The sequence below is a fragment of the Lycorma delicatula genome, chromosome 1 (assembly GCF_047948215.1).
Source record: "Lycorma delicatula isolate Av1 chromosome 1, ASM4794821v1, whole genome shotgun sequence".
Classification (NCBI taxonomy): domain Eukaryota; kingdom Metazoa; phylum Arthropoda; class Insecta; order Hemiptera; family Fulgoridae; genus Lycorma; species Lycorma delicatula.
The window spans coordinates 308,581,995-308,597,037 of NC_134455.1; the positions used below are offsets into that span (position 1 = coordinate 308,581,995).

The 15,043-nt window shown below is 30.3% G+C and overlaps 1 protein-coding gene across 4 annotated transcripts in view; it reads left to right on the forward strand.

Moving 5' to 3' along the window:
* Asap (ArfGAP domain of ASAP) overlaps positions 1-15,043 on the forward strand; it is a 142,244-nt gene that overhangs the window by 46,315 nt on the left and 80,886 nt on the right. For all 4 annotated transcript variants that reach the window (XM_075381233.1, XM_075381225.1, XM_075381248.1 and 1 more), the window contains exons 6-8: positions 1,040-1,199; positions 9,599-9,872; positions 14,299-14,535. In XM_075381233.1, coding sequence (XP_075237348.1) covers positions 1,040-1,199; positions 9,599-9,872; positions 14,299-14,535 — 671 coding nt within the window. The remainder of the gene's footprint in view (positions 1-1,039; positions 1,200-9,598; positions 9,873-14,298; positions 14,536-15,043) is intronic.

Genomic DNA, 15,043 nt, shown 5'->3' on the forward strand with positions numbered 1-15,043 from the left:
ATTAATAACAGAGAAACAATAAGATGGCCAGATAAGGCATGAAATCAAATTTAGAAAAGGGGTGTTGACTAACTGCTGCAAAAAGATTAATAGAAGTTCAAAAGTACTTGTACAATAAGTTTTGACAGTGGGGTGGTTCCTAAACGCGTCAACATGTGATACAAAAATGAAACTAAGAAAGGTAAACAGTACTCATCAAAGAAACAAAATTTTAAACATCGTATTTATTTTATATAAGAATTTTTTTTTTCAATTATTTCATTAAATTATGTTATAGTAATTTAATTTTGTTATAAATGAAAATTATATTTTAATATTAAAAAAAAAATTATACCTCTTTTAGTTTTCTTATTTTTTTTTGTAAAACTTTAGGTTAGCTTTACTTGATACCTTTCAAAACAAAATAAAATAACAAAAAGTTGGTCTTCTTGCATAGAACTGCACAAGAATTTTTGTCTTTTTTTGCTAATGTACTGTAGAGTGAAAAGATTTTAAATGATGAGAACATCTTACGAAAGATTTATTATTTTTTGTGATTTTACAGTAATATGTTATGCAATTTTTTATACAATAATTATGGATTTGTTAATTAAATTTAGCAACATTAAATTTTTTTAACAGATGAGTTTTTTAATTTCAGGTTGTGAAAAACATATTAACTGTCATGTGGTAACTTATTAAAGCATTACAAAAATGTATAGGTTTCGAACATCTGTAGTATCAATGTTTTATTATAATATATCTACATTTGTTCAGCACCTGAAAATTTACTTCTCCAAATGACATAGTATTATTTACTTTTAGCAAAGCAGGTGAACTAATAAAATCTTCAGTTAACACAGATTTTAGTGAAATTTATTGTGCAAATGGAAGCAATGCAATAAACGAGATGAAATTTTGAAAAAATTGTGGATCAAACCTGACTTATAACAATATAAATTATATTTTTGCTGTTTTAATATATAAATGAACTTCTTGTAGTTAGTTGATTCCTCTGTTTGTATAACTTTGATTTGTATTCATTCATTGTTTGTTACAGTTATTTTCAGGATGGATTGAAAACTATAGAACATTTTGGTAGTTATGTTGCTGACCTCTCTATAAAATTACAAAAAGTAAGGCAAAAACAAGACGAAGAAAGGAGAAAATTGAATGAACTTCGAACATTATTACGTAATGCACCAGGACTTGATAAAGAGGTATAGTAATAAGGTGTATTTCAGTTATAATTTTTGTAACTTAAAACATGTTTAGTCCTTTAATTTAATTATATACTATTTAAAAAAAAAGAAAAGTTAATTAATTGTAAGTCTGTATATTGCTTTTAAACATTGATTTGCAGAATTATTTTTTTAATTTTTTTCACGAGGAAATAAATTACATTTTCATAAGCAGGTTTATTTAACACATTCTTAATGAAATTTTGCAGTCATTGTAGTCTGTATATAACTCAACTCATGTTACTAGTTTTATTGATGTGGTATTAAATTATATTACTGTACTTTTACTACATTTGCCTAAGTTTATACTGTTCTGAGTATTAATATGCAAGTTGAAGAAAGTTTGATAAGTCAGTGCATGTTCAGAGACTGTGTTGTAATAAATAGTTGAGATCATATTTTGTTCCCCACATCTCTGTAGGAATATACATCAAATTTTGAGCCAGTTACATTAATAATTTTGTTGTTGCCAGTCATTTGAGTTGATCAAGTGTTATGATTTGTGAAAAACAGATAAGGAGATGTAATCACCACATGAACATTACTAACATACTGTTTTATAACATTACTCTTTGAAAGTAAAACAACCCAGAAAATTAAGTTATGCAAAACAAATATTGTGAGTCAGCTCCATCAGTTAAAACAGTTTAGAAGTACCATATTTATTCGAGTACCCCCCGCCCCCGAATAAGCCCTGCACCTTGATTTTCCAGACTGAAAATCTAAAAAAAAAAAATTGAGTATATACCGTTTTTAAAGTGCAACACATATAAAAAAATACGTAAATAGGAAAATATCTTACATCACCGAACGTGTCGTGTTTGTGTAGACGATTCACTTTCAGACAATGTCGTCTCGGAAAATGGAGTACCTCAAGGTAGTGTATTAAGTGCCACCTTGTTTTCTGTGGCCATAAACAGCATTATCGATTGTGTACAGGCTCATGTTCTCTATTGGTTGACGATTTTGTTATTTATGTTGCGAGCCGCTCAACACCCACTGCGGAGCGGCTGATACAGAACACTATATTTCGCCTTGAGGCTTGGTCAAGAACTACTGATTTTACATGACAAAACGACATGTGTGGTCTTTTCTCGGCTACGGAACCCTTCTATTCTGCAGGTTTTTCTGAACAGAGAGCTTATTGCTGCCTCTCCTTACGTCAAGTTCCTAGGTTTGCTTTTTGATAGCCGTCTTACTTGGGTCAAATATATAAAGGGAATGAGAACAAAATGTTCCAAACTTTTAGATATGATGCGGGTCCTTAGTAACACCAATTGGGGAGCTGATCGGTCATGTATGTTACGTTTTTACTATTCCCTTGTTCGTTCCCGTTTAGATTATGGTTGTGTCGCCTACTCTTCAGCTCGTCAAACTGAGATGTATGGAATGCTGAACGGTGTACATAACGCTTTTCTTCGGCTTGCCACAGGTGCATTTAGATCAAGCCTTATCGCAAGCTTACTTGAAGACTTTGGCGAGCCATCACTTTGGGATAGACGAGATCAGCTTTTGTTATCTTATTTTACCCATCTCAAAGAACAGCCAAATCACCCGGCTTTTGACCCAGTTCTTAGGAATCCTAATTTAAGGAAGTATGGGGACCGTCCACGCTGTACTGCGCCTGTGGGTGTCCGTATCCGGCGTCTGCTGCAGCATATAAATGTTGACACTCCCTTGTTCTTTCCATCATATCCATGCTCATATCCTCCGTGGAGAATAAATCTTGTAAATTTTACATTTGATCTTACAACATACGATAAACGATCAACACCACCTACTGTTTTCCGGCAAATGTTTCAGTATATTCTCACCAAGACGAACCCGGATGCGGTGATATACACTGATGGATCAAAATAAGACGGTACCGTTGGTTGTGCTTTTGTTGTCAATGACAGGACTTATATGTTTGGCCTACCCGGTATTACGAGTATGTTCACCGCAGAACTACTCGCTATAAACAGGGCTCTAAATATCGTTAGTCGTAAATATAGAAAGATTATTATTTGCAGTGACTCGTGTAGTGCTCTCCAGGCGTTAGAAAACTTATTCCAAACATCCTGTCGTCATTGACATTTATGAAGCAATCGCTGAGGTAGGTAATCGCAACACAGAGGTAAGTTTTTGCTGGATCTCTAGCCACTTGGAGATTCTAGGTAACGAAAGAGCAGATTATGCTGTCAAAGAAGCGTGTATTCAACCTCCTTTCACCACCCGAGTTACTGCCTTTGATTTTATCAATCGTATAAAACAATCACTGAGAGCAAGATGGCAAAGTGACTGGACGGCTACCGTTGATAATAAACTCCGGCAGATTAAAGATTCTGTGTTGCCATGGGGCTCGTCTTGCAGAAATTCTTGTCGTGAGGAAGTGGTTCTCTGCCGGTTACGGTTAGGACCTACAAGGATCACACACGAATACCTAATGTCAGGAGAAGCCCCACCCGTATGCACACGATGCAACTGCCGCATGACTGTGCACCACATTCTTGTGGACTGCATACGTTATGCGGCTTTGCGTCATCAGTTTAATCTACCTAGAAACATCCGTGATATCTTGTGCAATAATAACGAAATTTTGAATCGGATATTTCTCTTTTTGCACAGTACCAGGTTACTGCAAAAAGTTTAATATTATCATATATGTTTTTCTGTTGGAAGAGTTTTTTAATAATTTTAACCTTTACTTTCAGTTTTGGTTTTTGGGTTCTATGTATTTAATTTTACTGTCCAGGGAGGGGGCTTTTGCACAACCCATCAGAATTAGGTAAGTTTTATATAGTTTCTTTATTCAATTATTTTAACTTTTATATTTTATCAACTTCGTCTGTTATATTAGTTCTGAGTTTTATTTTGCCTTCTTGGCTAGTTTTAATAAATTTTTATTATATGATTAATATTATATTTACACCTTATAAACTTTATTATTTTGGGGTTATTTTACCCTTTTATTAATAAAATTCCGGACGATGATAAAGCCCAGGCGTTTTTCGCCCACAAACAACAAAAAAAAAAAAAAATTAATTACCGTAAGTACTAGTTTAGTTCAGAATCAGTAGGCCAGTGAAACGAAAAGAAAGTATCATGTTGAAAAGGATCATTTCAATACACTTTTTAATATGGGATTTTATTTTTAATTAATCACTGACACTGTCAATGTCTGTAGAAGAGTTACTGATAGTCTCCACGTCGCTCTGCCAAAGGTGATTGTTCATTAGATATTCCGCATTTTTTAAAAATTTTCCTTACTAATACCTTCCTAAGCATCTTTTATCCAAATACAAATCTGGGCGTTTGATTCTTCCTGTAGGCTTGAGAAAGAAATTTTCATCAGCCATCCATTTACTGTACAGTTGTTTTAATGCTGATTTGAACGGTTTATTAATGCAGACATCTAGTGGTTGCAATAAAGATGTCAATCTGCCTGGAATTATTACTTGGTCTGTCACCTTTTTTAAAATGTCTTTCATTTTATCAGTCATATAAAGGATTATCAGTCATATAAATGGATAACTATCCATTACTAGCATACCGGTATTTTTTTTATGAAGTAAATCTCCTAATCACTTTTGTCATACACACCTGATCCAATCTAAAATTAAGGTTTCGTCCATCCAACCTGATTCCTGTGCTCTGATAATAATTCCATTTACCTGTATGGTAGAAAGAGTTTTTCTTTTAAAAACAATGTATGGAGGTAATTTTGATCCATCAGAAGTAATGCAAAGCATAACACTACACCTGTGTTTTTCTTTACCACCAGTGTGAATCGTAACACTTATTTCACCTTTTTTGTTTACGGTTTTGTCAGATTGCATTTCAAAATATACGGGGGTTTGATCAGCGTTTCCTATTTGAGAAAGCAAATAGCCATTATCTTTTCTAAGATTTATTATGTATTTGTAAAAATGTAATATTTTTTGTTCATAAGCATCTGGAAGTCATTGAGAAATGGTCGTATCTCATCTTATTGACAAATCATTGCGTGCAAAAAATCGTGTTATCCATCCACGGCTTGCTTTAAAAGCAACTTTATTCAATGATTTAGCAATTTCACAAGCTATGATTGACACATTTCTGTCGTGACAGCATAACCGCATTTCCTTTTGTCCATAACAGTAATACAATTTTTTTTTTAATGTCTGTGTATTTTGGTTTTAAGCCATGAAAAGCCCTTTTATTACCAGTGCCTTTCACCAGAGCTTGTTTCTTCTTATGGCAATCTCGAATTCAGCTTTCATCTATGTCAAATTTTCTTCCTGCTGCCCGATTTCCAATTTTTTCAGCCTCTTCTATGATGCGCAGTTTTTCATTTTACTGTAAAAGATCGTAGAAACTGTCCTTTTGTACTCATTTTATGCCATAATTAAAATAAATCACCGTATTAAACTTTACAAGATAAATTAAACAGATAAAATGCACATAACCGTCTACATATACGAACAGTACAATGACTATGTCGAATAGACAAGATGACGATGGGTAACTGATACTGTAACTGTAGTGTCATTAGAACTGGATGCAGCCTATACAGAATGAATCAGTTTTATAACAATACCGTAACTTTGTTTGTATCGATAATATGAACAGGATGTTAATAATAGAGGATGTATTCTGTATAAGCGGCACCCAGTATTGATAAACAAAAGCCTAATGTAACTATATTTATGTGATTGAATTTATGTACTTCTAAGAAAACATTTACGTAAATTATCCTGGATAAAGGTTATGTTTCAAGTAAGCCCCGTACCCTTATTTTTTCTCTCCAATTCCAAGAAAAAAAGTGCGGGGGTACTCGAATAAATACGGTAGTTTGGTTATTTTCAGAGCTGTCATGCGAACACGAACTATCCTGAATTCCTGATAGCCTTTTGAGGTTACAACTGGAGATAATATTGAAAATCCATTAACTTCTTTTAATAAAAATTAGATAAAATTAGTAGAGAATTAAATTCTCCACAAATCTTTTTGCAGAATTCCATTTGTTTACTAACCATTTTTTGTAATTTGTGATTCTAGTTTTTTCTGTTTTATGATAATTTTCTTAAAAAAATATTAGATACAGTTCTAGAACCTGTTTTATTGAATTTTCAGGTCAAAATCCACATAAACATTATGAAATTTATCCTTAATTAAAGTTTCAATAATTTTAGTGTGGCTTCATTTTACACTTAACAGAAATCAGAGGGAAATATTTTGTAAGGTATAACTCAAAAATTAAGCATTTCCAGAGCTATGTTTATATGAACTTTCTTCTTTATTTTCGTCTGTTGAACATGTCAAAAAAACCTTTCCATTTCTTTGTAAAACACCCTGTGCATTTATTTAAAGAATTTATGAGTATAAAAGTGTTGAAAATAAAAATTTTAACTTTTGATTATAATCCTAAAATATCATTTTTTAAACTGAGTTTTACATTAATTTTAGTAACTAATATTATTTATATTAGCTGAAAGCCAATTACATACCCATTTTAATCTTACCATATAGGAATAACAATAATTAGTACTTGATTGATATTAATCAGAGTGTATTATTATTTAAGCTAAGTTGCTTAAACTGACAGTTACGCAATAGTTCAGAAATTGCTGCTGCTGGTATTATTTTTTTTTTAAATTCATTGCAAAAAAAAGATAAATTTTAATTTGACCAAATGTTAATGTAGACACGGACATGGCATCTTGCTGCATTTGTTTGACAAGGAAGTTTCTGACATTTTTGTAAAAATTGGGATTTATATAGAACTAGCTGACCCAGTAATGCTTCACTATTGCTAGATTTGAGTATATATATATATATATATATATATATATATATATATATGTGTGTATAATAAATGAAAATTAAATCAATTTGTTAAAAATAGCAAATAAGTATTGCATTGTGTTTATGTAGGCCTACATTATTTTTTATCAATTGGTGTACTGTATGAACAATGGGAATTGCCGGTGTCGGTACATTGGCAACTAAAATAGTTTAGCATTCCTTTCTTATTTTTGCCTTAATGCTACTGCAAAAGTAAGCCTAATGTGTAAGCGAATTGCTATTCAGTCCTAATCTTGATACTGTACAATACAGATCTAGTGGTTTTGTTTTGTTCCAGTAGTGCTTTTGGGTGATTTTGTGCAGTAGTATATTGAATTTTGTTTTGGTTTGAGTACTGTATTTCCCTGTGTTTTTTTCATAGTACTGTATTGTACTGTTCAGTACTGTACTGTATATTGGTATAACTTGTATTTTCCATGAATTGATTTATACTGTGTGTTGGTGTTATAGTGTATATGATTTGTTAAAAATATCCAAAAGAAAGTGTTTGAGTATCAAAGAAAAAATACATATAATCGATGAAGTTGAAAAAGAAGGTAAGAAAAAAGACATAGTAATTCATTTGGTATACCAGCTAATTCTCTTTCCACAGTGTTAAAAAATAAAGATTCTGTTAAAAAAACAAGCAGAAAATTTAGACATTAATAGAAAGATTTAAGTCTTGTATTTGTGTTGATATTGATGAAGATGTAATAAAGTGGTTAATTGTAGTTTGTGAAAAAAATTTACCAGTACTGGGAACTATTATTAAATAAAAGGCTTTAGAATTCACCAAAACACTAAATTGTCCTGATTTTCAAGCTACTGCTGGTTGGCTTGACAAGTTAAATTACGGCATGCTCTTGTAAAAACGTTGTATTTGGCGAGAGTGCTGATGTAAAAGAAGAAGAATGTGTAACATTGAAAGAAAACATTCTGCCTAACCTACTATATGAATACAATGAAAATTATATATTTAATGCTGATAAGACCAGGCTATTTTTTACATTCCTTTCAGACAAAACATTAGCTTTTAAAAGAATGACAAATGTTTTTGGTGGGGAAAGTACAGCAAAGAGAGGGTTACTGTAATGGAATGGTAGCTGCTAACATGATTGGTATTGAGAAGCTCAAACTTCTAGTAATCAGAAAGTCTCAGTGACCTCATTGTTTTAAAAGGCATCACATCATTAGAAACAGATTACGATTACAACAGAAAAGCTTGGATGACAATTGAAATTTATACAAAATTGTTAAGAAAACTTACTGATGAGGTGTCAAGAAAAAAACGTAAAATTCTTTTACTCTACAACATATCTTCGCCATATAAATGTAAACATGAAATCTGTTACTATTGCTTACTTTTTGCCAGGTATGACTTCTTCAAAACTGCAACAAGTGGACCAGAGTTTAATTAAAAGTTTAAAAGTTCACTGCAGAAAATGCATTTAAATGAAGTTTTTTAAAGCTGTCTATGACAATGTTCCAGTTAAAAATTTAATAACTTTAAAGAATGTATTGCTGAAATATCTAAAGCTTAGTCTCATGATGTAACTCCCCAAACAATTTAAAAGTGTTACAAAAAAGCTGGGTTAAGTAAGAATGAGACAGTAACAGCCGCCAATCGCAGTAATTGTACAACTGAAGATGTGAATTCGAAATTCCAGAATTTGTTATCAATAACTGGAGTAAATTGCAAAGTAACATGGAATTAGAACTGCAGTTAGATGAATATCTAATGATCGATGATGGAATAGTGGTAGCAGGAAATAGTCAGAGGTGTAGTTGCTAAAAGACCAGTGGACCCACAAATTGAAGAGATGTAATGACCATTAATCCTACAAATGATGAGTTATTGTGGTCATTCAATATGATAAGAAGTGGCCTTCATTCAATAGGAAATGTACCAGATATTATGTTTAATTGCTTGAATAATTTAGAATCATTTTTTGGAAATAAAATTATCTTCGGAAACAAAACAGTTTAAACAAAAATTACAGACTTCTTTTTAGCAAGTTGTTTTACAGACTTTTAAACATACTTTACTCATTAATTTAATGTGTTTATTAATTTTTTACTGTTTTTTTTTTTAATTGCCAATTAAAAAAGATATTGGGTTAATATAATACTGTACATTATTATTTTAAAAAAAGGAAAGACGATTATAGTGTAGCATTTAAATACAGAACTTATAATTTAGTTTTTATATACAGTACATAATTTTTGTAAGTTTATGTAAATAAAATTATAGTACTACAGCATAAGTACTGTAAAATTCTATTTTATGAATTTTCCGTTTAACAAACTTTTTCACCAGTCCCATGGTACTTAGTTATACAGAAGTTTGTATGTATATATATATGTATGCATACACAGTTTTCTTTATTTTGGTTTTTTTATTTTTATTATGCAATAACGGAATTGTTCAATCATAACCGAGGATGTGGGATCTTGTAAAAGTATTTTCATGAAAAATTGAGGTAAGGTATGACTTATCTCAATATTCTGTACTAGGTAGTTTATTTAATAGAATTTACATATAAAATAACAGATATATACTTTTTTTTACATAGCAAACAAGCCATACTCCTGACAAAGGAACTGGTTACTCGTTACATCAGCTACAAGGTGATAAGGGAGCTGGCCTGACACGTACTGGACACCTTTTGAAAAAATCTGAAGGCAAGATGAGACGTGTATGGCAAAAAAGGCGATGCTGTGTTCAAGCTGAGGGTTTCCTGGATATTTGTCATGCTGATGAAACCAAAACACCTACTCGAGTTAACCTTCTTACTTGTCAGATAAAATTGGTGCCTGATGACAAACGTTGTTTTGATCTAGTCTCTTGTAAGTAATAAAGATTGTTTTTAATGTAACTGTATGTTTTCTTTCATGATTTATTGTGTTCTTTCTTATACTATGTTCATACAAAGTCATTTATGACAGTCAAGTAATGCATTTTTTTCAGCAGTCATTGCTTTACTATTAAGTGTGCTCGTACATATTCACACATGTGTGTACTCCCATGCTGAAATTTTTCTTTCGTTTTATAGCTGAGATAACCTTGTGATACATGTGCGTTTATTTGTTGTGAGAGAAACTTTTACAGTGTCATAAATAACTTTTAAATTATTTTGAAGTTTATATGCAAGCTATTTTAGCATTAGATGAAACCATATTTAAAAATATATGTTAGCAATGTAGATTATGAACTTTAAAAAAAGGGAATTATGACACTGTTCATATTGAATATGTTAGCAGTGTGAAATATTAAATGAGTTTTATAGAAACATTTATTATTTAAAATTGAGTTAACTTTATTTGTTATTATTAGTGTAGTCACAATTATAATATCAGTAAAATATATATATCTGTATTAAATATATATTATAGCAAACCTAAATGTATTATAGAAAGGAATCATTGAATATAACTCATTATCAATTAAAAATGCCCTTAATGATCTTTTCAAAGATTGACAATTTTTTATTTTGTTTGGAAGTTTTTATAATTTAGCTCCCACATATGATGAGGTCTTTAAAAATGGTATTAAATTGTAAGTTTCAATGTGTTTATTGCCCTTATATGTAGTATAATAAATATTTTCAGTCTTTCTTAAGATTAAAGATTTTATATACAAAATAATTTCATAAATACATATATGTTTCATAAATGGATTTGTCAGTAAACATACTGATACAAAAACCAGCCAGCCTACTTTCATAACTGTGTTCATATTTAACAGACTTCTAATAGAAATTTTCTGTAAATTACAAAGTGATGAGGCACCCTATAAAACAATTTTATTATCTGACACGTGACATAATGAGATAATATGGTAAATTGATGTGTTTTAACTTTTTATCATTTAGTAATTTTTTTTTGATTATGTACAATGAAAAATGTTGCTTACCTCAATAGTATTTTTTTTTTTTAATCATTGCTATTTGAACTGGTTATATGTTATTCTCCATTCCTTTCTATTGTCTATTGTGTTGCTAACCCTCTTAATCTCTACATAAGTACTAGATCTTATATCCTCAGCTATCTGTTTTATACATTCCAACCTCTACAGCTTTTTTCTAGGAAAGATATTTACTTTGTAGAATTATTTTTAACAAAATGTTTTTATTCTTTAGATCTATGCTAGGTACTCGCAAATTTCTTTACTGAATAAAAGTTCTGGTAACTTAAGCCACCTGCTTTTTACCCCTAATGGCTTTGATCATTCTTTGTAATGTTATTCCCAAAATAGCAAGATTCTGTAACTTCTAGTACATTACGTTCCACCTTTCTTAATTCCTCCTTATTAATCCTCGTTTGTGTCACATTTCATTATCTTTGCTTTACTTTTATTTATTTTCAAACAAAAATGTTCTTTTACCAATAATTCCTCGCCATTTTCAAAATCCACTTCATTGGTGAATCTTAACATTTTAAATTTTTTCTTGGGTAGTAGTTACTCCACTGTCAAATTTGTCTTTCAATTCCTTGTTCCCATTAAACAATTTCTACATCTTTTGTATCAGTTCTTTTAGAATCAGAGCTAACGTTTCTTCATCTTTTACTTTTATCACATCTGCTTGAATCTTTACAGATTAAATGTATATACTATTTTATTTCCAGGTTGAAAAATTTTGTTCCATTCTGTATTATAAGATTTTTATAGGTTCTACACTCATTCATTAATTCAAAATATTTTTTTGTTATCCATGGTTTTCTGTTAACTATTACTTTTGTTCCATAAATTTCCATTCTTACTTTAATTATTCCCTATATTTAAATGCATCCATTTATTTACAAATTAAGTTACTTACATATTATTTAGTCCTGTGTCTATGATTTGTTAAAATTTTAGCTTTACATAGTTGTTTCTCTTAGCCTATCTGTATTCCATGTATTTGTTCTCATTTTCTTTAAATTTTCATTACAACTCAGTTCTGTTTAGAATCAATAACTGCTTCTGAGTTTGTTTACAAGTCTAATTTTGTTTCAGTATCTCTGTCTAACCATTATATAATCTATGTGTTACATTCCTGATATCTCTTGGTCTCCCCTACTTATATTTTTTATGATTTTTAAAAAGTGTGTTTGTAGACATGGTTAGTAGTTTATACTTAGTAAAATATTTTGAAATCCTAGCTCCTGCTTTATTTTGTTGATCTAACATATGCTTGGAAAGTATTTTTTCTTATTGACCTTTTCCTATTGTGGCACTCCAGTTGCTGTTTTTTTTTGTTTTTTTTTTTTTATCAAATTGTCATTTCCTTTTACAGGTTTGATGTATTCATTATGTTTCCTTTCTACCTTCTCATCTGCTGAAGAGGTTGATAATTAAAACTGCACTATTGTTGTAGGTTTAGGCTTTGAATTTTTCCTGACTAAAAGTTCTCTCACTGTGTTGTTTCTATTGACAGATTCTACTCTTTTTCTCATTCATATTATTCCTAAGCCAAAAATCTTGTTCACTTTCCACCTTACCTTTTTAATTTCTACCATATCTAGCTTTAACCTTATCAAATCCTGTTTTAAAATATCTTATCCATCTACCATGCTAATTTAAGTTTTTAACATTCCTCATTCAGATTTGAAGAATCCCTTGCTTTTTATACTTTAAGATGATCTCTTTGTTTAATTCCTTACCTACAGATCCATTTGGAAGATAAAATAGGGATAAGGCAGAAGATTTAGTTGAAAAATACAGTTTTTATAGTTTCACTTCTATTGCTTTTAGCTGCTCAGTAGAAAGCTTAAAGTATATTTTGAAACTTAGCTTCAAGTATTTTGTTGAATCCCTATCACTGATAAGTTATTTGGCACCCAACAACAACTGAAAGAGCTACTCTGTCCCTTTTCAGGAATTTTAATATTTCTTTTCTGGCCTTTCCTTTAATCCTCCCTCTCTTTTATATTAACTTAAGTGATATGGATATTATCTCTTATCCAAAAAAAGTCATTAGTAATTTTTTTCAAGTTAAATACTCATTCATATTAACTCCAAGAAATTTATAGCTAAAATTTTCTGAAATTCATTAAAACCTGTTTTTTTTTTTTTTTTTTTACTTAATACTAATCTTTTTTGTCTGGAATTGGTGTGGCTGGGCTGAGTGTAAATATATTTTATAGTTTGCAATGAAGGAATGTAAACTATATCTAAACTGATTATAAAAATATAAGGAATGTAAATATATCTAAACTAAATTAATATATCATCTGCATATATGATAGCATTATCCTGTATTAAATTACCTCCCTTCCCATAGTTCATTTATATAAATAAAATGGGCCCTAAAATTAAACTGTCAGATGCCTAGTTCTATTGTAAGCAACAATAAAATTATAACCTAATTTCACCTCTAGTATCAAAATTTTTGATTTCAGTTCTGTTGTTTTTTGTTAAGTAATACTCAAACTAATTAAGTGCAGCATTAGTTCCAGATGCTGCATTTAACTATCTCAATATTAAAATGTATAGATTCAAAATTTTAATATGATCTAATCCCAAAACTTGTTTGTTATTTAAGTTTTTAAATTTTCTCCCTTTTATTATGAGGTTGTCTTTAAAAGAATTAATTGAACACATTCCTTTAAATGTGAAATTATTTATCACACTTTTTTTCTTTTTCTCTTTTGATTTTGGCCAGGTAAAGACCACTTTCATTTAGCTTTTTTCTTTAAATGTTTTCGCATATTTTTTTTAGAGTTTTGTCTTCTTTCTTGTGTCTATTTTGCTTCTCTGTTTTAAGGAAGGGATTTATTCTGGAATCCTTTAATGTCTGATAATTTTTCTCTATAAAAATATCTTCTGCGGTTATTTGTTTATCTTTTAAATCTTTGGGAGGTGAAACAAAAACCATTATATTCCATTTTTTGTTTGAAAATGGGCTGAATGTTTTCTTTGGTAATGTATTATTATTATTATTTGTTTAAAGGTGGCTATAAAATTGGGAGTCTTTTCCTATTAATTGTATTAAAGAACTTTCTAGCCTTCTTTGGTTTTTGTAGGTAGGAAGATTTTTCTTTTAATTTAATATTTTTTTCTACTGAACCTTTATAGAGTTTGCATAGGAAGAAGCATATAATTCTTCTGGTTTTAACATGGTATTATAGTATCTTGATTTTTCATTTCTGAATAAGATTTTTTTTTGTTATAAAAGTTTTTAGTTTATACATTGACTTTATACACTTTTTTATGATTACTTTTAACATTTTGTTTATTGTTAATATGGATAATGTATTAATTGCCTGATAAATTTTTTTTATTTTTGTTTAGATAATCGGACCTACCATTTTCAAGCAGAAGATGAGAATGACCAGAGAGCATGGATGTCAGTATTGGTAAACTGTAAAGAAGGAGCTCTTTTGAGAGCATTTGATGATAGTGGTAGAGCAGCAGGTGGAGGTGCTGGAGGAGGAAATCCATCGTTGTTAGAACTTCAGCAAGCCATTATTAGGCACGTCCAGAGGCTACCTAGCAATGATAGATGTTGCGATTGCAATTCACAAAATGGTATATAATAATTTTTATATGTAGATATCACAGTTTCTTTCTTTTGTAAAAAGCAATAAAAGCAATAAATATGCATTATTATGCATATTTTATTGCTTTTATTTTTATTATTTTATTGCAAAAGTTTTTATGATAACATTTAGATCAGTAATCAACTTGTCTTGAAATTGTTGACTACTATATTGGGATGTCTGGTAGACAACATCCCCGTGGATCTATTCCGTATTGGGGCTTAATTGGATGGAAAATATACCTATAGGCTTGTTCACTGACACCCTTAAGATTCCTTTAGGCTTATTTCCTATTTATAGATACCAAAAAAGTCATAGTTTTATGTTGTATATCTGATCATGACCATAGCTAATTAATGGTAGCCAATCAGAATTTAATAGAAGTGGAAAGTAAATACTGATTGTGAATATTGTGCTGCAAAGCTGTCAAATTGTAGATGACTAATATGACTGGCAGTCATATTGACTACGTGATATATATGGTCTCAGATACAATG